The following is a 26,445-nucleotide window of genomic DNA, read 5'->3' as shown; positions in this document are numbered from 1 at the left end:
CTTGGAAGGATTTTTTGGAGGTTGTTGCAATGCATTCTGGGCCTAAATTCTATTCATCTCACTGGCTGCGTCTGAAATTGCAGGTACTTCTTCTGAACAAGTAATTAGTAATTAATAAAGTTTGAATGTGTGTAGTATGAATCATGACGTACTACACTAGTCAGGTTGTCACTGTCATGTGACCATTATGGGGCAGAAGTTTCAATGTTTACAGACATTCAGAAGTAAAGTATCTGTGTGTGTTCAGTGTGAAATACTCTTGGGTTTGGGACTGTGTGTGTTATTGTAGCGATATGAGCCGTTGGAGCGGTGAAGTAATGTTGGACATGATCATAATTATTATATTATATTATTATATAATTAAAATCTTTACAGCAGAATAGAATTACAACGCCCTCTGCTGGGCTGGCTAAAAGTGTGTGTGTGTGTGTGTGTGTGTGTGTGTGTGTGTGTGTGTGTGTGTGTGTACAAGGTCTACATGAACTGAAGTATCGCAGTAACTTTCTGTAACAATATTAGCGGGTGTCCGTGTAGCATGTTTTAGGTAACAAAATGTGCCAAGTCTTTAAAAATAACTATATAAATTATTTGAGCATTTCCTAGGCTCTATTCTGTTTTTTTTTCTTGAACAGAATATTGAACAGAATCGTCCTGTTGAGTCGAATCTTTTCAGTTGAAAAAGTCGTTCTGAACGAATCATGAATCTTAATTTTTGGATTTCAATTAGACCATTCTACAGTTTTATGAGTGACTTAAAAAAGTCATGCCCAACAAAATTACATGACTAACTTCAACTTGTAAGACTATTCTTCAAGAAGTCTGTTTACGCAACAGACCACTGGTTCTTTAGACTGAACCGTTTGAAAGAACCGATTCCCGGAAATGAGTCAGAGCCCATCGCACGCTCTTGTCCAATCAAACACCATAACGCTCAGAGGGGGCGGGGCTTCGCGTTGGCGGTTGTGTTTGTTGCAGAGGAGCGAAGATCCAGCATTAATTCTATCACGAATTTATCGAGCTTGTTTGTAATTATTCGAAATCGCACCACGATCAACTTTAAAGCTGGGAAAGCTGGTTTGCTGGCGACCGGACGAAGAAATCCCTCAAGCAACCCGGACGCTGTGCTCGGTAAATGTTGTTAATGTCAGATGTTGTTGGTGTGCTGTAGTTAGTTAGCAGCATTAGCAGCATGTTCATGATAACAGTGTCTGTGGTGTGTGTGTCAGAGAAAACTATGACCTGGTGGATGTTGACTCTAGATAGCCCTGATCTACACAGGTGCAGTGTGATTAGAGGACTGAAACTTTTAACAGGCGATCTAGCAGGACGAGTGTAGTTCGCACACTACCCGTACTCAGAAGATCTCGCACACTACACCTAGACTAGTGTGCGAGAGAGAGCTCTGTTCTGCTTCTCTTTAGGGGAACAGAAAGACATTTAGCGAAGGACAAAGTTAATTTTCAAAGTATGATGTAAGTGTTACATAAACAGGACCTTTTGTGTTAATATTGGCGTGATAAAGAGGTAAATATTTATCCCCCTGTTTGTTGTTTTCCCTGTTTACTCAGAGGTGTGCAGACCAGTGGGGTCATGAGGAGTGGGCTCTGCTCTCTCTTTAACACTTTAAGCCCTGAAGACATTATTAGAGTTGTTTTTTTCTGAGTGACATACTCAAAAGTAAAGACTCATAACTCAAAAGTATAGCAAGTCAAAAGGTAGGTATCTTTGATTTATACCCTATTTAATTACATTTTGGACATTCTCATACTGAGAAACTGCTGATAAATGACACACGTACAATTTTTTATTATAGATTTACATATTTTTATTATTTGGCATGCAATAACTCAGCAAGGAAATGAAGTATTTTTTTGGTGAAGTTCCCAAACATGTGATCTGTGTCTGGATTACATTAGGTGGAGATGGCATAAAGTGCTAGCCTGACGTCCTCATACTCAGATCTCTGTGATTCTCCTGATGTTTGTGTTGGGTAATAAATAAGTGACGTGTGAAGTAAGAGTTCCCCGGTGTCTGTCCTGCAGGCGGTGTGTGAAGATGGAGGACATGGAGGTGGAAGCAGCGGCCGGTGTGATCGTGGTCTCGGAGTCCGACAGCACCACAGAAGAAGAGGGTGTTCCTGCGCAGGCGGATCGGCTCCGGCATCCGGTGCATCGGCCCATCCGGAGGAGGAGGAGGAGGAGCGGGTAACACAACCACAGCTTCCCCCCCAAAATACAGTCTTTCTTTACAATTGCCTGGATTGCTGTGTAAATTGCTCATCAAATTTAAGCTGTGATCAATAATTCCTAATTTCCTGCAATAGACATTTAACCCTGAGTGCGAGTGAACGGATAGGGGCTTTCGCACCGGGTAGCTCTAGGATCTCCGTTATCAGTGACCAGGATGATTCCCGAGAACTAATGGTTCCCCTAGGAACGTTTTCCTGGTTGCTTTCGCACCGTCAGCGGGAACTCTGAAGTGACGTGAGACGCGCTTGTGGTTGTGACTTTTATTTTGATGGACGCCTGAGCAAACAGTGCTCACATTCTCCGTGTTCATTAGTTTATGATCTGTAACAGTCTAAAGCCCGGGACACACCAAAACAATGCCAACGAACTAGCGCTGATGAAAGCCGACTGTGTTGGCGCCTCGAGTCGCCTGCGTTGGGGGGGAAATCTGCACTTGAACACACCGACATCAGTGATAAAAGGAAAGCTTCTCGAAGCCTTTAAAGCAGGCAATGTTATTTATTAAAGGGATAGTTCACTTTGAAATTCAATTTTGATATGTTTTAGCTTACCTCAAGGGCCTCCAAGATGTAGGTGTCTTCGTTTCCGCAGTAGTTTCAATTTTGATATTTTTAGGTCAAACCGTTCTTGTCTGTCAGTCATATAATGCAGGTCTATGGTCACTGTCTCAAAGAGCATGTCCAAAGTCCAAATTAAAACAATTCCCCATCATCCAAATGAAACAATTCCCCATCGTAAGTACACATTGATGGCCTAAGACACGAAACGAGCGGTTTGTGTGAGAAAACAAACAGTATTTATATCGTTGTTACCTCTTATACACAGCCACGTCCAAGTGATATGAGGGCGCGCGCGCATCCTGATGTGTGACGTGTGCGCAGACTGGTGCATAGATATATACACTGTGGCTGTGTATAAGAGGTCTTAGGCCGTCAATGTGTACTTACGATGGGGAATTGTTTCATTTGGACGATGGGGAATTGTTTTAATTTGAACTTTGGACATGCTCTTTGAGACAGTGACCATAGACCTGCATTATATGACTGACAGACAAGAACGGTTTGACCTAAAAATATCAAAATTGAAACTACTGCGGAAACAAAGACACCTACATCTTGGATGCCCTTGAGGTAAGCTAAAACATACCAAAAATTTAATTTCAAAGTGAACTATCCCTTTAAGGTACATGTTTAAATATAACAGACTGTACAGAAAACTTGTAACAAATAATGAAGAAGAGGCCGTAAAAGCCTTTCTAGTGGTATGAGGTTACGCACCGGTGTGCGGGAGTGGCTAAAGTCTTTCTCCTAGATCAACAGTTACCTTTCCATTGTTAAACATGAGTGGAATACCAACATCAAACCGACCGACAGGAAACCAGAAGATGAGGCAGATGTGTGGAGACCCAGAGGGGAGAAGAACATTAACATATTCTCCTCAATGCATGTTTAAGCAATACTGCCTAGATTGTACATTAGGATACTTTAATATCTCTATTAAGTTCACGAGCGTTCAGTTCAGTGTATAAGCTGTCAGATGAGACCACACATGGCATAGTTACATGTTAGAGCACACTAGTAAATAAACAGTATGGAGTTGAAAGCATGTCCTGTGAAGCAAAAGGTACAGACGTGTCACTGAGGTGTGAACGACTCTGTCTCTGAGGCCCCGTCCACACTACTGCGTTTTAGTTTAGAAACGGAGACCTTTTGCTACGTTTGCACCTCCCGTCCACACTAAAATGGCAAAAACGGAGACCCAAAACGGAGAAGTTTAGAAACGCTGCCGACCCGTTTTTCGTTTTGAATCTCCGGAGGGCGTTTTAGTGTGGACGGGTCAAAACGGAGGACTTTAGAAACGATGACGCAGAGGCTCACGCTCGGCTCTATGATTGGGTGTCATCAGTCATGGAGTGTACACAGGTAATATTCAGTAAACTTCACCCGCTGGAACAGTTTCTTACAGTAATAAACTGCCGCGTCTCAGGCGCGGCTCGCGCGGTAAACGCGTGCATATGTTATAAATAGAACCGACGCCTATTTTTCATGCGATACGTGTTGGAAGCGTTTCCAGGCAAAATAGAATAGGAAAATATGTAATTTTGACACAAATACATATTAATAAATGACATTGATGTTTGAAAGCATTTTTTTACAGTCTATGTCTGAAAGTCTCTATGTTTACACTGGCACGCGCATGCCCAGTGTTGGTCAATAGTCACGTGATCCGCGTTTTCAGTCGTTTTAATGTGGACGGAGATCAATTCTAATACGCAGCTAAAACGCTGGTGTGGACGGAGATCGTATTCGTTTTAATTCTCCGTTTCTAAACGAAAACGCAGTAGTGTGGACGGGGCCTGAGTGTCCCAGCAGTCCTCGATCCGCATCAGCAGTCCTCGGCATTAGCATACTGTGATGATGAAGGCCATTGTGCCATGTTGACACCTTTAAAGGCTTTCTGAAGTAGAGACCTGCGCGGGACACAATGTTCAGTCCCGCTCCCGCCCGCTCCCGCAGTGTTCAGTCCCGCTCCCGCCCGCTCCCGCAAAGATTTGTCATTTTTAGTCCCGCTCCCGCCCGCATCTGTGATATTATGTCCCGCTCCCGCCCGCAAATGCCCGCAAGACGGCAGGCAGCAGGATGGATGTTCACATTCTGTCTCACGAAAGGTCTTGGAAAAAAAATGCGTGCGCACATAATTCCTTACAGTAACTAACGCCAACAAAGATATAATCGGCCCAAATTTCAATAGGCTTAATTATCATGTAACATAAAAACAGCCTTAGGCATGGCCTACACACATAGGAACATTTGTTAAACGGATCATTTTTATCCTAGACTACAGGCCATTTAAACATTTAAAATGTGATCACCAAAACACGAAACGGTCCCATATTAGGCCTACGAACAGCATAATATTCACTAGTAGGCTAACAGTAACCAAAAAAAAAAAAAAAAAAAAATTATTCGATTAGGTAATATTATTATCTATCTAATATATATAATTATATATTAGATAATGTTAGAATGTTATTGCTGTCTATTTTGAGCTTTCGAGTTCGAACACGGAGCAGCGGGAAGGAATTGTCTCTAAACAAGTGTGCGTGAGATTAGGCCCCGCCCGTACTCCAAAGGACAACATCCACAAGTTTAGGCTGCTTAAAACGTTTTTATTGCTGCCAAACAGAATCTCCCTCAAAACTACAAATTATGTACGCTACTTTAATCATTTATATATTTTACTTTACACTAATATTTAATTTGCGGGAGTGCAGCGTATCATCCCTCCCGCCCGCACCCGCAAGTGCACCTCCATCATCCCGCCCGCGCCCGCAATGACCTTTCAAAATTTGTCCCGCGCCGCACTGTTTTGCGTCGCAACCCGCGGGTCCCGCGGGACTCCCGCGGGAGTGCAGACCTCTATTCTGAAGTGCCAGGGCAGTAAAGAGTTTCCCATATTTGCTCAGTCTTGCCCCAAAATCCGGGAACTCCTGGCAATAGTTGCAGGATCTGTGAGACGGTTCATCCGGTGCGAAAGCCCCTGAGTCAGGAGAGTTTCCTGCGTGTGAATGAGTTCATGACCTGATGTTCCTCTTCTGTCTCCCAGACTCAGCACTCGTGAAGAGCTCCAGGCGCTCATACGGGACACGGAGGAGCTGTCGGAGCGCCTGAGACGACACACAGCTGACGCTCACACACACTCCTCCAGCCAGCCCGCTGCCGTCATCACACACACGTCCCATCAGCCCAGCGCCACAGGCCCGCGGCCGGCCCTCTCCTCACACACAGGTTCCTCCGCTCTATCAGGGCATCCACTAACCCTAGGTGTGTCCTTTAGGAGAAGGAGTTGCTCTGGGGTCCTGTCAAACACTTAATGTAAAGCTCTGGAGCACAGATTCAAGTTTGGTCTCATTTACAAAAATATCTTTGAGTAACTATTGTGTGTACCAAGTGTAAAATAGATTTTCTTAAATATTACAGTTCCAGTAAAAATACACACTTCTGCCCAAACGTATGCAGTTGGCATTACTGTATAGTATTGGCATTAACACAGGCAAAACTCATATAAATAAACCATCTGACCTTTGAGTGTAATCTTTAGGAAGTTTCGCTCGTTTTCTCCCAAAAAAAAACAACAACAACAAAAAACGAATCTTCACCTGTTATTCAAACATTATTAAAAACGTGTTCGATTTTGTAATAATCATATATCAGTCGATAATCTTTAGCCAGGCTGTCATGGAAAGAGATGATGAACACATGCAGAAACGAGAGAGAACCAACAAAATAATTGGGAATTTTAATGACTGATTATGTTGTAGTCAATGTTTGCTTTTCCTCTTTTTTCTGCTTTTTTTGTAGTAAACTAGAACCTGTAGCTGTAGTTTGTGTTTTTTGCCACATAATTTTGTCAGTTAAATACCTTATTAACCAACCTCAGTGTTTTGGTCTTCCCTTATATTTGACATATTTAACCCTCATCCTTCTCTCGCACTTTGTAACACATCTTTCACTCGCGGGAAAGCTCTAAAATTAGACTTGCTCTCTTTTTTTTGGCCAGAAAGTAGGGCTACACAATATATCAATTATCTAAGTTTCGCAAATGTATCTCGATATGCATATCGCAACGGCTTGCAATAACTGTGGTCATGAACTAAAGAATCAGAGAAGATCACTCTCTGCTCTCGGCTGAATAACTGAAGAATCAGTATTTAACTATTTATATTTAATTCATACAGTGAAAACTAAGCAGTGTTTATTTGTACACTTGATAATTCAGTTTCTGTTCTAATAACCCTACTGTAGGATAACCTGAACCCTGTGGTTTACACTGATGTTAAAATAACACTTCTTACGCGACAGTAAAACACTGATGTTCACTGGCAGAAGCTGTAGGGAGGGTTTCTCGTCACAAAAAGAATGTGAAACACATGTAGGTTATATGATTTTAAATATATTTTTAAGATAATTTAAGCTTATTTTACACACTTTAAGCATTATCGCATATCGAATATCGCATTATTTAATGAGTTATGCATATCGCATCTTTCTTCAGTATCGTGCAGCCCTACCAGAAAGCTTATTTCTTTTCGTTTTAATAATATTTTTTTCTATTTTTTTTAATGAATATTTTTTGGGAGATTTGTTTTTTAATAATTTTTATTTTATTCACTTTTAAGATTTAATCATTAAATAATAATTAAATAGTAATTTAAGCACACTCCTCACATTCTTACAACTTAAATTAAAAACAACTCCATTTCATGCATAAATCTTTTAATTCAACTCAAAATATCTTACATTGGGAGTCTTTGCCGACCTCTTGTGGAAATAAACTAATATAACATGATATTTCATGACTCTTGCCACTAGATGGCGTTATCGCTCTATATGGAGCAAATGAGCTCTTCCGCTGGGTCCTAAAGTCAGTTTCTCTTCAGGATGCATTCAGATACACATGAAGACATTGTTAAATCCATTTTTCGTAAAATTTTAGCATTTTTAGTTTGAATTTTAGCATCCATTGATCACTAATGAAGATGTTTGTGTAACCCACAGGGCCCAGTGTTCCTCCGGAGCCTGAAGGGGCGAGCGCAGGAGCAGAAGAGCTGAGACCAGAGGCTGAGGTGTGTGTGACTGAGAGCTCGTGTTAGTCCTGAACTCCTGCTGCTCTGTGAAGGATTGCGAGTGCAGTGTTTGACTCTCTCTCCCCAGGCTGTGCCGGAGCCGGGGGGTCCCGTAGGAGAGGTTGTGCCGGAGCCGTGGGGTCCCGCTGGAGAGGTTGTGCCGGAGCCGGGGGGTCCCGCTGGAGAGGCTGTGTCTGAGCCGGGGGGTCCCGTAGGAGCTGTCCCGTGTCCCGCTGGAGAGGCTGTGCCGGAGCGTCCCGCGGGAGCTGTCCCGTGTCCCGCAGGAGAGGCTGAGGACCGGGATGGGGAGGGCGAGATCTGCTCCATCTGCTTCGAGCCCTGGACCTCGGCCGGGGACCACCGGCTGGCCGCTCTGCGCTGCGGACACCTGTTCGGGTACATCTGCATCTCTCGCTGGCTCTCGAGCGGAGGAAACAAGTGTCCACAGGTGCGCTCCCTCTTTCACTCAACATTACAGGCCAGTGTCCGCTTGCATACGTTCTTCCCGGGAGTGTGGGACTTAAGGCGTGATTTCCACCCAGCTAAGGGAATGACTTAAAGGGATAGTTCTCCCAAAAATTAAAATTAGCCCATGATTTACTCGCCCTGAAGTCATCCTAGTCAAGTCAAGTCATCTTCATTTATATAGCGCTTTTAACAATGTAGAATGTTCCAAAGCTGCTTTACAGTGATAATAGGAAATTAAAGTAACAGAGGGTGAGTAAATCATGGGCCAATTTTCGTTTTTGGGAGAACTATCCCTTCAAAGATGTTGCATATAATCCCTTAAACGGTTCTTAGGTAAGGGAAAACGTTAAGTGTTTACGACAGCGACCCAGGTTTTGCCGTTATAAAATTTGATTCCTGCCATGGACACATTATTTGGTTGATTCGATTGCCGAGTTCACGCGCGTGATCATTGGTAACTAAACCTATGCACGTGAACTCGGCAATCTACTACTTTGGACTTCAATCGAAAACGGGATGTGAACACAGGTATTTGCGCTGGCTGAAATAACATCATATTTATTAATATCTTTCACATCTACTGCAGTCAGATTCACCCGTGATCACTCTGAAGGAATCACTTACATTAGCTGTGCACTTGTAATGACACTTCAAGGATGTTAAGAGGCTAAAAGCAGGTTTAGTACTTGCCCCATTGAAGTCAACAGGGTGCAAATTTTAAAAAGAGGATAACACGGTGTAGGCAACACCGATTTTTGTCGTTGTTCTCTGTACTGACAGCACTCCAAATTTACAAAAAAATGAGCTCAATGTTAAAATTGACCGGAGTTCTCCTTTAAGGGGCTTCATGCAACACTTCTCATTTTTCAAGAGATTACAGGGAAAGATAGATACTGAAGGAAGTTACTAAGCAAGACACTTAACCCCTAGTTGCTCCAGAGGCGTGCGACCTCTGACATATATAGCAATTGTAAGTCGCTTTGGATAAAAGCGTCAGCTAAATGAATAAATTAGGGCTGGGAATCGATTAAAAAAAATTAACTAATTAATTGCACAATTTCTGTAATTAATTGCAATTAATTGCGTTTCCCCCAAGCTTGTAATCATCAATATTTAAAGGAATAGTTCACTTTAAAATTAAAATTCTGTCATCACTCACCCTCATGTTGTTTTAAACCTGTATGAATTTCTTTCTTCTGCTGAACACAAAGGAAGATATTTAGAAGAATGTCAGTAATCAGACAGTTTCTGGTACCATTGACTTCCATAGTATATATTTGTCCTACTATGGAAGACAATGGGACCCAGAAACTGTCTGATTACTGACATTCTTCTAAATATCTTCCTTTGTGTTCAGCAGAAGAAAGAAATTCATACAGGTTTAAAACAACATGAGGGTGAGTGATGACAGAATTTTAATTTTAAAGTGAACTATTCCTTTTAACTCAGAATCACCTAATTAAACAACACAGGGAAAAAAAGGAACAGAAAATAGCCCTATATTAAACATCAATATCAATTTTCTTTTTTTCAATAATCAATCAACATAATCAATTTAACAGATTATTATTTTTTTTTTTAACTAATTATCAAAATAAAATATAGTCCTACAAAGCTATTATTACCAGAGCATGTAATCAGAGCAGGTAATTTTACCATTGCTGCCCAGCATGGCTATACCAGCTCAGCAAACAGAATTTCACGTTATTTGAGTGGACTTTACTTTTCCAGTGCTCGGTACATGATTGAAGCGTTTGGGCCGTTGTCGACAGAGCCGCCGACACACACACACACACACGTGACACACACACATACACGGAACGGAGAGCGCGCCGCTGGGCCGTTAGAGCCGCCGACACACACACACACACACACACACACACACACACACGGAACGGAGAGCGCGCCGCTGGGCCGTTAACGACAGAGCGCGCCGACACACACACGCGCGGAACACAGCGCGGCGCACACACGGAGCGGAAAAGACCAGCTCATGAAAGCTGCGCGAGAATGAAACGTGATCGCCGAACACGGAGGGGCGGGACGGCCTTTTCAATAGCAGCCGCAACAGGAAATCATTAAAACGAGGCAAAAAAAAGTGTGCTGCGTTAAATGCGTTAATTTATTTTAAGGCGTTAAACATTTCAAATTAATCGCAAAGATTAACGCGTTAATTCCCCCAGCCCTAGAATAAATGTAAATTTAATGTAAATGTGAAGGGAAATTCTAGGGTGTATGTGTAAGTTTCACCTACAGAAATTAAATTTCTCCTTATTTTTTGCAACATCCTTAAGTTTAAGGGAAACCTAAGTGCGTTCTTCAGGGAAAATGACACTTGAGGTGCTTCATGCAGCCGGGCACAGATCCTCATCTTCACTGAGTCCTTTAAAACCAGTTTTTGAGTTCATGATGTAGTGTTGGGATGGGGTCATGTGATGTTTACAGTGTTCACACGACTGGCTGTATAAATGCATATACTCTACACATTTTTGGTTTTTAATGCTGATATTGACCTATGAGACCTGTAGCTGCTATATTGAGTTCTAACGATATTGGTAAAAAAGAAAAAGAGATATGAAATAAAGGGATGCACTGATATGAAAATTGGCCGATTCGGATAATTATTTATATTTGAAAGCCGATGTGTGACAGATTTGAGCGGCTCTTACTGTACTTTCCTTTTCAAAGTGATCTTACATCATGTGTCAAGCACTGAAGCCCGTCACGGCGAACTGAAGTGTCTCAGCTGAAGAAGATCATGCATCAGCTTTAATATATCGGACAGATAACTATAACATTAAAAATGAACATAATGTTTTAAACATTTAAAAACCTTCAGTGTTTCCCCTAGAATTTTTTCCAGCAGCGGTGCTGTTACGTTTTGTTACGAGGGCATGCACCTCCGTAAGATTATTATTTTTTTTAAATAACCCCTTAAACCATGACTTCTGGCAAGTTTTGTGGATGGAAATGGACATTTTGAGACATACAAATACCATCAACAGATTCAAGGCATGATTATTGCAGCACGTACCTTGAGCTGGTCACAAACAGAAACCTTCATTTTATCATTTTAGACAGGATTATTGGATTATGTTTTTCTTTTGTGTTCATTTTCAGCTATAAGGTAGAAATTGATAGGGGAAAAATGAAACGACACAACCCAGAAAAAGATTATTTACAATTTATTGATAATTTTATCTTAATGGCAAAGGCCACACCCAGTCTGTGAGCACTTAATTTTTCTGGGCTTTTCATAGAAGATCTTTAAGGCTCTTTGGTAATTGAATGCTATTGTGGGGGGGGGGGGCATTAATGCTGACACGCATGCACGTGGCCAGATGCTGTCCTTGTGGCCTATTCCTCAGGTCTGTCTTCACCTAGAAATAACTTAAAAAGTGAATATTTTCACAGAAAAAAAAAAATTTCAGTTAATTTTTTTATATATTTTTTTCACAGAAAATGTTTAATATTCAGTAAAATCCACGGTTCTCGGTACAAATTTCGCAGTTCGTACCGCTTTCTCCTTTCCACAAGCGTTTGTTCTCCCGTGGCGTCTGTCGTTTCTATGCAACCATGAACAGAGACGCGCGCCTGGAGAAACGAGCGCGCTTGCCGCGTCTACATTTTAAATTATGAATTTGCACGCGCAAAATACGCGCTATGTGAACGGCCTCTTATGGCAACGTGACATTGGCCTAATCGAACATATTTCCATATGGGGCTCTTTCCTCCTTTCTTGTCAACAAGTGGATTCAGAGCCACGGCGTTAGCAGCGCCGCCGGTCGCCATAGGTCAGTGTTTTTATAGGTGTGTAAGTGAATGAAGTGAATGTCGTGATATTACTGATCATGTGAAGATTTTGCTGCGCCGCTGCTGAATACGTTGTAGGGGAAACACTGACCTTAATAATTCATTTTGATTGAATATATTTATAGACACGTGGAACTAAAGCCAATAAAAAAGCCTCCAGAATTCACTCATAATCTGATGAGAGTGTGTTAGTGATGAGTGTGTTCTTGTGTTCTCAGTGTAATAAACCGGCCAAGCGAGGCCACATCATCTTCCTGTACGCGCGCAGACTGAAGGCGCTCGACAACGCGGAGGAGGTGCGTCTGAAGAGGTGTGTGTTCAGCTCTCTGTGTGTGTGTGTGCAGTCGTCTGGAGCCTGTGCTGATGTGTTGTGTGTGTGTTGTGTCCTGATGAGCCTGTGCTGATGTGTGTGTGCAGTCGTCTGGAGCCTGTGCTGATGTGTTGTGTGTGTGTTGTGTCCTGATGAGCCTGTGCTGGTGTGTGTGTGTGTGTATATGTGTGCAGTCGTCTGGAGCCTGTGCTGATGTGTGTGTGCAGTCGTCTGGAGCCTGTGCTGATGTGTGTGTGTGTGTGTGTGTGTGTGTGTGTGTGTGTGTGTGTGTGTGTGTGTGTGTGTGTGTGTGTGTGTGTGTGTGTGTGTGTGTGCAGTCGTCTGGAGCCTGTGCTGATGTGTGTGTGTGTGTGTGTGCAGTCATCTGGAGCCTGTGCTGATGTGTGTGTGTGTGTGTGCAGTCGTCTGGAGCCTGTGCTGATGTGTGTGTGTGCAGTCGTCTGGAACCTTTGCTGATGTGTGTGTGCAGTTTTCTGGAGGTGGAGCAGGGCCTGCGCCGCATGGAGCAGCTGGAGGTCGCTCAGTGCCGTCAGCAGCTGCAGCTCGTGGCCAATGAAAACACACGTCTGCGCAGAGAGGTCGAGGTGTGTGTCCTTCTGTTGTGTTGATGCCAGTTCTCTGAGATGTAAAAGCAGCTCTATATATTACGGCTGCACGACTCCGTCCGGAGTAAAGTCCATTCTGCGATTAGTTTCAGATCAGCACTGCTCACCAACACACAGGTGTATCCCATGATGCACTGCTTCACCCACAGGCGAAGAGTGGAGCTTCACTCTGAAAGCGGCAGCGCATAGATCCGAATGCTGGTTAACACGTCATAATAAACGCCTGATGGCTTCACGTTAAATAATACAGTTACGACACATTATGTAAAAATCATAACAAACATCTGAATTATTATTTTATACTCAGTTGGTCAAATGCAGTGAGTGTGAATGTGTCCTATGTAAACTCAAGTGTAGATATATTTTCTATACTTTATTTTTTAAACTTAATGGTTATAGAAAGAGGTTTGTGTAAGTAAACCCCAAATTAAGAAAAAATAATAATTTCCCAAATTGTTCCGTCTTTAAAAGATGGTACACACACACACACACACACACACACACACATAAATGGTCCTCAGCAGTAAAAAATAATAATTTCCCAGATTTTTGTGTTTATTTTGCACTTCCTAACAAAATCACCCACTCGTACTCTTCAAATGCAGCCATTCAAGTCATCTGGCCAACATTTCTGCATTTCTTCATAATGTAATATAGATGTATATATAAAACTATATTGTGTGTAAAAAAAACATTGTGTAGTATAGACAACATATTGTTTGCTAAATTAAAAACTAAATGATTAAATAATTAGCTTTTATATTGTTACTGTTGTGAAAACTATTTAATTTGTGAGAAGAAATACTAAGTATTAAGACAAAAAAAGTCTTCTATTTTCTATTAATTAATACAAGTTGTGTAACTTTTCTGTATTTTTTGGGTTGCACCAACTCAAACATGTATTGTAGAAAGAAAGAAAAAGTCAGATCTGTGTATAAGTGACATTATATTATTAAAATACTGGTAAATAAAATCAAACGTTTACAAACATCAAACATTTTAGTTCCCTTCATTCCACAGAATTCATAATAGAACAAGAATGAAAAATATAAGCCTGAAACATGCAGTAAATATATTGGCATTCATTATACTGTAAATATCATTTATTACCGGTATACACGGCCTAAATTAACTTAAGGTGAATGTGTGTGGGAAATGAGCTGTACTAATGAACCTGGGCTCTCATTCAACACAGATACTGATGTGTGTGTTTGACGTTAATCACTTTATACAAGTCCAGGCACATTTCAGAATAAAAAAAAAAACATGTTCAAAATGTGGGGATCATCATGTTCCTGTTAAAATCAACACTTTTAATAGAAGAAAATTAATTAGTCTCATGATGTCGAACCAATTTTTAGAAAGCAGAATGAAAACTAGTAAAATCATATTTTAGCAATATACATTTCTGGGGTGAAATGAACATAAAAAAATATAAAGATATTTTAATAAAAAAAATAAAAAAATTGTTTCATAAAATGAAAGTCAATGGGGTCCAAAAAACAAATTTTGGACCTTATTAACTTTAATAGTATGGAAAAAAGAAAATAAAAAATTAAGTTCTTCCACTAACACCTGTGGGAACCTGAACCTGATCTGGATACAGTTGGGTGGCCCAAATTTTATATATATATAAAATATATTATACATGATTTAATTATATTTATTGCCGACAAACGAGAGGCTCCTATTATGATCTTCATCATCTGTACGGTGTGTGAGTCCTGATGTGTGTGTGTGAGTCCTGATGTGTGTGTGTGAGTCCTGATGTGTGTGTGTGAGTCCTGATGTGTGTGTGTGAGTCCTGATGTGTGTGTGTGAGTCCTGATGTGTGTGTGTGAGTCCTGATGTGTGTGTGTGAGTCCTGATGTGTGTGTGTTCTGTGCAGGAGTTGAGGCGGTGGAAAGCGCAGGTGTCGTTGGGCTCGTCTCAGGGCTCGTCTCTCTCCTCCTCCCAGAGGCAGGACTCGTCCAGCGCGGGACATTACGTGTTCTCCAAGGCTCTGCTGGTGTCTCAGACCGGGAGCAGTCGCGTCCTGTCCTACTGCGAGCCCCTCGGGTGTCTGCTGGCGTCACAGCCCTCCACACACGCCACCCTGCTGCCAGGTGAGAGTCTGAGCCGCCACACACACACACACACACACACACACCACCCTGCTGCCGGGTGAGAGTCTGAGCCGCCACACACACACACACACACACACACACACACACACACACGCCACACTGCTGCCGGGTGAGAGTCTGAGCCGCCACACACACACACGCCACACTGCTGCCAGGTGAGAGTCTGAGCCGCTACACACACACACACACACACACACGCCACACTGCTGCCAGGTGAGAGTCTGAGCCGCTACACACACACACACACACACACACACGCAACACTGCTGCCGGGTGAGAGTCTGCGCCGCCACACACACACACACACACACACACACGCCACACTGCTGCCGGGTGAGAATCTGAGCCGTCACACACACACACACACACACACACACACAATGCTGCCAGGTGAGAGTCTGAGCCGTCACACACACACACCACACTGCTGCCAGGTGAGAATCTGAGCCGTCACACACACACACCACACTGCTGCCGGGTGAGAGTCTGAGCCGTCACACACACACACACACACACACACACACAGAGTCAGTTCTGCTGGTGTCAGTGATTGGCTGTTTCTCCTCAGGCTTCGGGGTGAAGATGATCAGCACTGCGACGCTCAAGTCGAGTCAGTACATCCCCATCCACAGCAAGCAGATCCGAGGCCTGGCCTTCAGCCAACAGCAGGACAGCTTACTCCTGTCAGCCGCCTTCGACAGCACCATCAAGCTCACCAGGTGAGACACACACACACACACCCACACACACTCTGCTACAACATGTGGAAGAGACCGCACAGCACACTGAGGATCAGCCTCTGTAATGAAGTGGCATATCAAACATACGGCGGGGAATTGCTTAGAGGTCCACCGATATATAACGTGTTTCCCATTGACAGTTGCTTTCTGGAGCGATCAGGTCAAATCAGCGCTGATAGTTGCTGAGTGTTTTATTCTTAATCATTAATATTCTCGTGGCTAGAGCTTGAGTGTTTACAGTCTTTGTACTGTATAAAATCAGAAGCACCCACCAATTGTAACCATCTGTTAAACACGACTATGCTTTGCATATGAAGAAATCGATGAGAAAAGCTGAAGTGTTTACTGTACACATTATCTAATCAAAGCCAAGGATGCAAAACTCAACTTTTCTGTTAATTCTCAGTTTTAAATAGTGATGAATCGTGCAGATCCAGTGAGTTCTTTCAGGGGTTGAGGAGCTATTTCTGTCAGAGCAAACGAACACTCACTCACTCGATCTCAGTCCTAAATGACAGTGATTCTTCTATTAAACCTTTGACGCGTCAGATCTGTGTTCTGATCCAGAGAGACATCATCATGACACAGCTTCAGTCTCTTCAACATCACAGGATCATTATTTCTGTCTTATAATCACTCAGATTACCACAGAAGCTCTGGGATAAGTGTGTAGTTCAGATATAAACACTGATGTCTACAGTAGTGACGAAACAGAGCAAATCACCTTTAGAGAGAAACTTGACGCTTCAAATAAATATTGTATCGATGACATCGTTACACCAGTAGGTGGCGACACGAGACTGTTCAAATAATGTGCTCGTCATCGAGTCACTCATTCAAGAGATTCGATCAAAAACGCAGATGGAAGCACGGTCTTGTAACTCTGTCTCATTAGGTACTCTGACTTGTGCTCCTTTGAATTCTTACCCTTCAAACTACACCTCTAATCCAGTTGTTCTATCCACTGTGAAAATTTGGAGGCAGTTCAGGCGTGATTTTTAAAATCTCTTCTACCTCCCCGCTGATACCTATATGTGACAACCACCTATTCTTTCCCTCATCAGTTGACTCAGCTTTTGCCCTGTGGAGGGATAAGGGCATATTCTGCTTTAAACAACTTTTCATTGATAAGACCTTTGCTTCTTTTAATAGTCTGAAAACTACATTTGACTAACCCCAATCTCATTTATTCAGATATTTCCAGGTCCGTAATTTCGCACTCCACAATCTACCCAACTATTTACCACCTGATTCCTTTACTGAGATTATTTTGTCCTTTCCTACGGACCATACATTTATTTCAGCAGCTATGAGATTAATTACATCTTCCTCATCCTCCTTAGCGGTCAGAAGTACCTGGGAAAAAGAGCTGGGTTCCTCCTTCGAAACTGAATGGTGGAACGAGACCTTAGAAAGGGTCAACACCACTTCCCCTTGCGCAAGCCTAACATTAATACAATTTAAGGTCGTCCACAGATTACACCTTTCTAAAGTTAAGCTTAAAAAGATGTTCAATACAAGCGACATTTGCGACAGGTGCTCTGTCTCCTCTGCCAATCATACTCACTCATATGTTTTTTTTCCTGTCCAAAGTTGGATTTATTTTGGTCAACTTTTTATGACACATTGTCAAAAGCTCTTACTTAGCTCTTACTCTTACTACAAAAGCCCTGCAGACCACAGTTGCTTCTCTCGTGGAGAATTGGACATTATTGCTTTTGCCTCCCTCGTGGCCCGAGACGCATTTTACTCCATTGGAAAGACCCAAAACCTCCTACATCTAATTCCTGGCTAAAAGACCTATTGTCTTTCCTTCACCTAGAGAAAATTAAATACAGCCTGAAAAAACGCTCAGACCTATTCACCAAACACTGGGGCCCCTTCCTTTCCTATGTTAACTCCGCTCAGTCTTTGGATGACTAACCAGTTGATTGCACGGAGCAGACCGGACTTTTTTTTTTAGTCTTGTTTAAATTCGACTGCGGTTTTACCTGCAAGTATGCTTATTTCTATCCCTGTTAGTACTTTCTTGCTTTATGTATATCATTTAAACTGTCTTGTTGTTTTGTTCATTTGTTCATTCATATGCTTTGTTTATTGAAAAAAAAAAAAAAAAAAAACGACATGCTTGTACAAATTCCCAATGGAGACATGTAACGTGACTTGTCGGCAAAAAAAAAAAAAAAAAACGCTGATTCATCCAGTAATGAAACGAGTCAGGACTTTATGAGCGAGTCACTGAATGCCCAGTTCTGGCGTGGCGCCGCATCCCAACATACGCGACCGTAGGGTTCTCAACGGGTCGGGTCGGCCCGACAAACCCGATGGGACCCGCGGGTTCGGGCCGGGTTCGGGTCGAAAATATATTCAAATGACTCGGGTCGGGTTGGACCTCGGGCTTAATCTTTTCCGCTCAGTAAAAAAAAAAAAAAAAAAAAAATATTAATCATCGCTGCTGGTCACCGTAAAGAAAGTCTGGCTGCTGCGTGTAACGTGCATCATGGAGAGGGGCGGGGGCAGACCTGACGCCGCTGCGTGCACGCCTTTAGCCTGGAGAAGAAGATGGAGTTGGTGAGAAGTAAACTTGCCGCAGGTGAATTCACCGTCGCTACTACGGCCTATTTATATATTTAAAGTGTATTGTTTCAGTTGTTTGTATTGTTAAAAGGTGTGAACATTAAAGGTTGATTTGAATTCCCGTCTGCTGGTCATGATAATACGTGTATGAGAGAAAAAAAAAACGATGCGGCGTCGGGCCGCGGGCCGGGTTCGGGCAGATAATTCATGTTTATGTGTCGGGTTACATCGGGTCCGGGCTTTAAAAGCCACGGGTCGGGTCGGGTTGTAATTTTCAGGCCCGTTGAGAACTCTATGCGACCGTACACTCACATCACGTGTTTATTAACGCAGCAATCGCTCACGTGACATAGCCGTCCTAATCGGCCTAATAAACATGCTTGAGTTATTAATGTCATTCAAGAGAGGAGAGAATCCCTCACTGCTGTTGACTGAATAAAGAATCTGGTTATTTTTCATTCATACAGTGAAGTTTTATTTTTACATGTGTTTATTCTCTTCTTCCTCGAGTGTTACAGGAAACACAGCCACTGTAGCTGAGAGTATTCACGCACTGTTTATTACAGCTGTATCTTATACTGTATTTGCCCTGTTATTTGTGGTTTGCATCTGTATTATTTTTGCCAGTGTTCTAGTACATGTTTCTGCCGCTCTCCTCAGTGAAGTTAACGCAGATGTTTCTCCACAGCTTGCTGACGAACACCGTGGTCCAGGCCTACAACACGGGCAGACCTGTGTGGAGCTGCTGCTGGTGCCAGGACAACAACAACTACATCTACGCCGGCCTGAGCAACGGCTCTGTGCTGGTGTACGACACGCGGGACACGAGCACGCACGTGCAGGAGCTGGCGCCGCTGCGCTCCAGGTCAGCCCGTCTGGGGAACTGTAGCGGTACCGGTCCAGGGCTGGGAATCCGAAATCCGTTCCAATTCTGGAATCGAATACTTGTTATAAAATAAAGATTTCTTTTGTGAGCTTTCCGATATGAGTTTAAACCATGCGAGCGCGAGACGACTCTGTGTTCAGCGCCTCAGGCGTGTGTAACTGTATCGGCCGGCTCTTAAAGTGACAGCAGCCTAATAATCCTGCGGCGTCTCTATAATAACACTAATAACACACTCATTCTTCACTAAATAACTTTTGCAACTATATTTGCAGTGTTATTTTACATTTGATTACAGTTTCTGTAGCTGAAAATTAGGGGTGCACAATATATCGGCCGCCGATATAATATCGGCCGATATGGTCATTTTTTTACACATCGGTATCGTTCCGATGTGTAAATAGGGCCGATGTGAACAGGCCGATATTTGACGTGTGAAGTTGAAGATGAAGTTGACGATGCTGTAGCAGTAGTGAACGCGCCTGAGAGAAATACACATTTCATACAGATGACATAAGCAGAGAACAGTCTGTTTTCTTTCGTTTTGAATTGTTCTGTTTAAAAATAGATGTTTCAGGCTTTCTATATATGTCTCAGGTCTGTGAGGCAGGTTTCGGTTCATTTGAGACGCGCTTCAGTTCACGCGCCGTCGCCTCCATGTCCTGATTAAATATTTTCTAATATTTACTTCTTATTTATTTTTGATGAAACATTGATCAAAATTAAGATACAATTAATACAAAACGAAATTAAATTTAAAGACAGGCTTTGTGCTTTCTGTTTGAGGTCTCAGTGAAAGTTTTAAAGCGGTCTTTAGTGCCGCCTTCAGGCGTGCGTTACAGAGAACTGTCCCGTCAGTAACATTGTTAACGCAGTCCAGTGCGACTTATGTTTTTTCCCTCTTCATGACACATTTTTGATTGATCGTTTTTTGACTCGTAGATATTTGAATATATTGCATGATATTTGATACCCGTTCGAATTTGATTTTTCTCAAAAGTGACCGCACGTGTGATTTGTGGATGAGCGCGAGTGGAGAAACAGGCGTTTATTTATTCATTCTCACTGTTGAGAAACGTAGCCTTCATGTGTTACGGTATTGTGTTAATAATAACTAAAGTAGCCTACCTAATTATGTTACATATTTATTTTGTATGAAAACTAGCGCGTTCGTTACTTATGGATTAAAAAGTAGGCTACCGTTGTATCAGTGCTGCGCGAGCTCTCCCTCACAAACACGGACGCGCGCACACAGAGAGAGAAGATAATTGTAAAATGAAAAATTGACGGGCTATAGTTTAAATTTTGTTCTTGCTTGGTTTTTTTTTTTCTATCAAAATGTCAGAAAGCATTTTGTATTATCCATCCGTGTTTTTAAAATTCGTTAAATGACGGACGTATTACTGTTAACACAGCCCATGTCGGATTCGTCTTATAGCCTACTTGTTATTATTTTTAGAATAAGTGATTCGTTATGCTATTATTGGACTCCTGTCTATTCATTGTCAACTGTTTTCTATAAATATGTTTGTATTGGCTAACATTTACTCAGCTAATGCGTGTCCTGTTTAAAATGTGCAATGTTCAAACGCAAAGACAGCACGTCACGAACAGAAGCCCTTTTCCCTGTGGCATTTAGTATCATATTTGGATATTGGAATAATAAATTAAGTAGCCTATCTTAATTGTACACAACGTTCCTGTTTTTTTCCCTGTTTTCTAAGGGTTTCTTAATTTTAGACAAGTTGACCAGCACACATTATATGCAATGCAATATAATGCATGTGTGTCGTATGTGTGACATATTTTGCATACAGGTAAAGGTGCCCAATATCAGTCATTTCTAAAGTGAAAAAAAAAAAAAAAGTGTTTTGGATAATATCTCTTTATTTGATAATCTTTAAAATTTGTTTTCTATACAGAGATATCGACATCGGTAAATATCGGTATCGGCCATAACAGCAATATTAATATCGGTTCATTTTCACCACAATTTTCACATCGGTGCATCCCTACTGAAAATCTTAAAACACTGATTATTTCAATCATATATTTGTTCAGTTGCAACTTTTTTTGCGATTGCTAATTTTTAGAGTGTTTACTTGCCTTTTAATAATGCTTGAATTTTATATTAGTTAGGCTAGTTTTACTGTGGTATTTTATCTAGCCTGAATCGAAATTAGGAATCGAAAAGAATCGGAATCGATCAGCAGAATTGAAGTCGGAAAAATTTAAACGAGACCCAACCCTAGACATGTCCCGTACAGACAGTGGAGGACGTGTGTGTGTGTGTGTGTGTGTGTGTGTGTGTGTGTGTGTGTGTGTGTGTGTGTGTGTGTGTGTGTGTGTGTGTGTGTGTGTGTGTGTGTGTGTGTGTGTGTGTGTGCAGTTGTCCGGTGGTGTCCCTGTGTTGATCTGGTGTGTGTGTGTGTGCAGTTGTCCGGTGGTGTCCCTGTGTTGATCTGGTGTGTGTGTGTGTGCAGTTGTCCGGTGGTGTCCCTGTGTTGATCTGGTGTGTGTGTGTGTGTGTGTGCAGTTGTCCGGTGGTGTCCCTGTGTTGATCTGGTGTGTGTGTGTGTGTGTGTGCGCAGTTGTCCGGTGGTGTCCCTGTGTTGATCTTGTTGTGTGTGTGTGTGTGTGTGTGCAGTTGTCCGGTGGTGTCCCTGTGTTGATCTGTGTGTGTGTGTGTGTGCAGTTGTCCGGTGGTGTCCCTGTGTTGATCTGTGTGTGTGTGTGTGTGTGTGTGTGTGTGTGTGTGTGTGTAGTTGTCCGGTAGTGTCCCTGTGTTGATCTTGTTGTGTGTGTGTGTGTGTGTGTGTGTGTGTGTGTGTGTGCAGTTGTCCGGTGGTGTCCCTGTGTTGATCTGGTGTGTGTGTGTGTGCGCAGTTGTCCGGTGGTGTCCCTGTGTTGATCTTGTTGTGTGTGTGTGTGTGTGTGTGTGTGTGTGTGTGTGTGTGTGTGTGTGCAGTTGTCCGGTGGTGTCCCTGTGTTGATCTGGTGTGTGTGTGTGTGCAGTTGTCCGGTGGTGTCCCTGTGTTGATCTGGTGTGTGTGTGTGCGCAGTTGTCCGGTGGTGTCCCTGTGTTGATCTTGTTGTGTGTGTGTGTGTGTGTGTGTGTGTGTGTGTGTGTGTGTGTGTGTGTGTGTGTGCAGTGGTCCGGTGGTGTCCCTGTGTTGATCTGGTGTGTGTGTGTGTGTGTGTGTGTGTGTGTGTGTGTGTGTGTGTGTGTGCAGTTGTCCGGTGGTGTCCCTGTGTTGATCTGGTGTGTGTGTGTGTGCAGTTGTCCGGTGGTGTCCCTGTGTTGATCTGGTGTGTGTGTGTGTGTGTGTGCAGTTGTCCGGTGGTGTCCCTGTGTTGATCTGGTGTGTGTGTGTGTGTGTGTGCGCAGTTGTCCGGTGGTGTCCCTGTGTTGATCTTGTTGTGTGTGTGTGTGTGTGTGTGCAGTTGTCCGGTGGTGTCCCTGTGTTGATCTGGTGTGTGTGTGTGTGTGTGTGTGCAGTTGTCCGGTGGTGTCCCTGTGTTGATCTGGTGTGTGTGTGTGTGCAGTTGTCCGGTGGTGTCCCTGTGTTGATCTGGTGTGTGTGTGTGTGCAGTTGTCCGGTGGTGTCCCTGTGTTGATCTGGTGTGTGTGTGTGTGCAGTTGTCCGGTGGTGTCCCTGTGTTGATCTGGTGTGTGTGTGTGTGCAGTTGTCCGGTGGTGTCCCTGTGTTGATCTGGTGTGTGTGTGTGTGTGTGTGCAGTTGTCCGGTGGTGTCCCTGTGTTGATCTGGTGTGTGTGTGTGTGTGTGTGCGCAGTTGTCCGGTGGTGTCCCTGTGTTGATCTTGTTGTGTGTGTGTGTGTGTGTGTGCAGTTGTCCGGTGGTGTCCCTGTGTTGATCTGGTGTGTGTGTGTGTGTGTGTGTGTGTGTGTGTGTGTGTGTGTGTGTGTGTGTGTGTGCAGTTGTCCGGTGGTGTCCCTGTGTTGATCTGGTGTGTGTGTGTGTGCAGTTGTCCGGTGGTGTCCCTGTGTTGATCTGGTGTGTGTGTGTGTGCAGTTGTCCGGTGGTGTCCCTGTGTTGATCTGGTGTGTGTGTGTGTGCAGTTGTCCGGTGGTGTCCCTGTGTTGATCTGGTGTGTGTGTGTGTGCAGTTGTCCGGTGGTGTCCCTGTGTTGATCTGGTGTGTGTGTGTGCGCAGTTGTCCGGTGGTGTCCCTGTGTTGATCTTGTTGTGTGTGTGTGTGTGTGCAGTGGTCCGGTGGTGTCCCTGTGTTGATCTGGTGTGTGTGTGTGTGTGTGTGTGTGCAGTTGTCCGGTGGTGTCCCTGTGTTGATCTTGTTGTGTGTGTGTGTGTGTGTGTGTGTGTGTGTGCAGTTGTCCGGTGGTGTCCCTGTGTTGATCTGGTGTGTGTGTGTGTGCAGTTGTCCGGTGGTGTCCCTGTGTTGATCTGGTGTGTGTGTGTGCGCAGTTGTCCGGTGGTGTCCCTGTGTTGATCTTGTTGTGTGTGTGTGTGTGTGCAGTGGTCCGGTGGTGTCCCTGTGTTGATCTGGTGTGTGTGTGTGTGTGTGTGTGTGTGTGTGTGTGTGTGTGTGTGCAGTTGTCCGGTGGTGTCCCTGTGTTGATCTGGTGTGTGTGTGTGTGTGCAGTTGTCCGGTGGTGTCCCTGTGTTGATCTGGTGTGTGTGTGTGTGCAGTTGTCCGGTGGTGTCCCTGTGTTGATCTGGTGTGTGTGTGTGTGTGTGTGTGTGTGTGCAGTTGTCCGGTGGTGTCCCTGTGTTGATCTGGTGTGTGTGTGTGTGTGCAGTTGTCCGGTGGTGTCCCTGTGTTGATCTGGTGTGTGTGTGTGTGCAGTTGTCCGGTGGTGTCCCTGTGTTGATCTGGTGTGTGTGTGTGTGTGCAGTTGTCCGGTGGTGTCCCTGTGTTGATCTGGTGTGTGTGTGTGTGCAGTTGTCCGGTGGTGTCCCTGTGTTGATCTGGTGTGTGTGTGTGTGCAGTTGTCCGGTGGTGTCCCTGTGTTGATCTGGTGTGTGTGTGTGTGTGCAGTTGTCCGGTGGTGTCCCTGTGTTGATCTGGTGTGTGTGTGTGTGCAGTTGTCTGGTGGTGTCCCTGTGTTGATCTGGTGTGTGTGTGTGTGCAGTTGTCCGGTGGTGTCCCTGTCGTACATCCCCCGCTCCGCCTCGAGCTCGTTCCCCTGCGGAGGGCTGATCGCCGGCTCGCTGGAGGGCGGCTGCTTCTGGGAGCACGCGGAGGGAACCTCATACACACCTCACATCCTGCCTCTGGAGTCCGGGAACTGCACCGACATCCAGGTGGAGCCGGAGAGCCGACACTGCCTCGTCACGTACAGGCCAGGTACTGAACGACTCCAGCAACACACACACTTCTGCACCAGGGCGGAGGAGGAAAGACATGGCTGCTCAAATAGATGTTAAAACTCATCTTTCATCACCAAAATGACATATTTAAACGTTTTGTTTTTTTTTTTCTTGAAAATTCACTTCACTTAAGTCAAACCATGTGTAAATTCATAAGTCGACAGCATTGCTGAGTATTTCCTCCTTAAAACTGCAGTGAACCAAAGACAGTCTCAAAAACACGCTTTGAAATCGCTGGTGTTTCTGACGTCACAAACTTCCTTGTAACCAATCAGATCAACGTGTGATCGTCAACCAGTGGATCTCTGAGCTGAGTGAGTGAGTGGAGGCGGGGCTCATTTGCATATTCATAGAACCGTGCATACTAAATGAGGCAAGGGTGTCGAGTTACATCCAAGATGTTATAAGGCATGAAGATTTTTTTCCAAGAAAAAACGCTTAAATATGTAATTTTGGTGATCAACAAATCCTGATTATCAAACAACTGAATCATCATCAACAGGGAGACTTTAAGGAGAAAATACTCCTGGTGCAATGGTGTCGACTTATGAATTTACACATGGCTTGTCTTAAAGCATATTAAAAACACCACATAGACATATAATCAACATTAACGCTGGATCTTCACCACAGGGGAACTTTAAAAATAAGCCCTGATTATCTGCGTGATCCTGTGATGGGTTGCACCTCTAGAGTGTGTGTTGTGTTGTGCAGGTCGCACACACCCGTCTCTGCGCTGTGTCCTGATGGAGCTGAACCGCACGCCTCAGACCGACAGCGCTCACACACCCGTGTGCTCCTGCTCGCCCGTGCAGACCTTCAGCGCCGGCTCCTCCTGCAAACTGCTCACCAAGAACCGTGTGTTCCGGAGCCCGGCGGGACAGGGCGCCACGCTAGTGTGCGCCGGGGACGAGGCTAGCAACTCCACCATGGTGAGGACGTGTGTGCGTGCGTGTGTGTGTGTGTGTGAGCCATCTGACAGCCCTACATGAGTGTGTGTGTGTGTGTGTGTGTGTGTGTGTGAGCCATCTGACAGCCCTACGTGTGTGTGTGTGTGTGTGTGTGTCAGGTGTGGGACGCCGGCTCCGGAGCGCTGCTGCAGAAGATGCCCGCTGATCTCCCAGTGCTGGACATCTGCCCGTTCCAGCACAACCAGGGCAGCTTCCTGGCCTCGCTCACCGAGAAGATGCTCAAGGTCTACAAGTGGGAGTGAGACCCGAGACCCGAGACCGACCCGTGCGCTTCATCACGTCTTCTGTTCAAATCAGTGCTCTCTCAGTGTTTGTTCATCACTGCTCACTATTTACATTGTATATATGTAAGTGTTTTTGTATTTCTTTATTAAAATAATAAATGCATACGTGCTTGGACAGTTTGTGAGAACTTAAAAACACCTCAGAGGACGGGAACATTACTATACCTCACATTTCCAGTGGCGTTAACTTTTTGGCCATTAAAATTGAGTTTAAAGTTTGTTACTGAAATAAAGGCGAGACACCACAGGGCACAGGCTGACAGTGTGAGCATCACCATTCTGTCACCAGTTTATTCATCACCGTACATTAAGACAAGTGTTTTATTACAAGTTTTCTGAAATGTTATGTTAAAAAATGCAAATTATGTGTTATCTAATTAAATATGCACTAATTTGCATACATTCCAGAATAGAAATGAACA

At 43.7% G+C, this 26,445-nt stretch overlaps 1 protein-coding gene across 4 annotated transcripts; it reads left to right on the top strand.

Annotated features, from left to right (window-relative positions):
- Positions 1–933: 933 nt before the first annotated feature.
- On the top strand, positions 934–26,154 carry rfwd3 (ring finger and WD repeat domain 3). 4 transcript variants are annotated; one of them, XM_084397233.1, is made up of 14 exons: positions 937–1,128; positions 1,569–1,715; positions 2,043–2,204; positions 5,856–6,073; positions 7,808–7,875; positions 7,964–8,323; positions 12,375–12,466; positions 12,957–13,071; positions 14,981–15,197; positions 15,787–15,937; positions 19,224–19,400; positions 24,531–24,745; positions 25,483–25,700; positions 25,838–26,142. In XM_084397233.1, exons 3-14 carry the CDS (start codon positions 2,056–2,058, stop codon positions 25,979–25,981), a joined length of 2,124 nt encoding a protein of 707 aa, XP_084253359.1. In that variant the 5' UTR covers positions 937–1,128; positions 1,569–1,715; positions 2,043–2,055; the 3' UTR covers positions 25,982–26,142. The 4 variants fall into 4 exon arrangements, with proteins under 4 accessions (XP_084253358.1, XP_084253359.1, XP_084253361.1 ...); XM_084397235.1 differs by having other exon boundaries at positions 953–1,128; positions 5,856–6,037; positions 25,838–26,154; XM_084397232.1 differs by lacking the exon at positions 1,569–1,715 and having other exon boundaries at positions 934–1,128.
- The last annotated feature ends 291 nt before the right edge of the window (positions 26,155–26,445 follow it).

The sequence above is a fragment of the Rutilus rutilus genome (genome assembly GCF_951802725.1).
Source record: "Rutilus rutilus genome assembly, chromosome: 23".
Classification (NCBI taxonomy): domain Eukaryota; kingdom Metazoa; phylum Chordata; class Actinopteri; order Cypriniformes; family Leuciscidae; genus Rutilus; species Rutilus rutilus.
The sequence above is the reverse complement of the archived record's forward strand: the minus strand, read 5'-3'. Positions and strand labels throughout refer to the sequence as shown.

What these genes read in the sequence shown, in the direction of transcription:
- rfwd3 (XM_084397232.1), top strand. Translation starts at nt 2,056, where the DNA reads ATGGAGGACATGGAGGTGGAAGCAGCGGCCGGTGTGATCGTGGTCTCG. An exon ending in AGGGCATCCACTAACCCTAG is followed by an intron (nt 6,074 to 7,807) that starts GTGTGTCCTTTA and finishes TGTAACCCACAG; the next exon opens with GGCCCAGTGTTCCTCCGGAG. An exon ending in CTGGCGCCGCTGCGCTCCAG is followed by an intron (nt 19,401 to 24,530) that starts GTCAGCCCGTCT and finishes GTGTGTGTGCAG; the next exon opens with TTGTCCGGTGGTGTCCCTGT.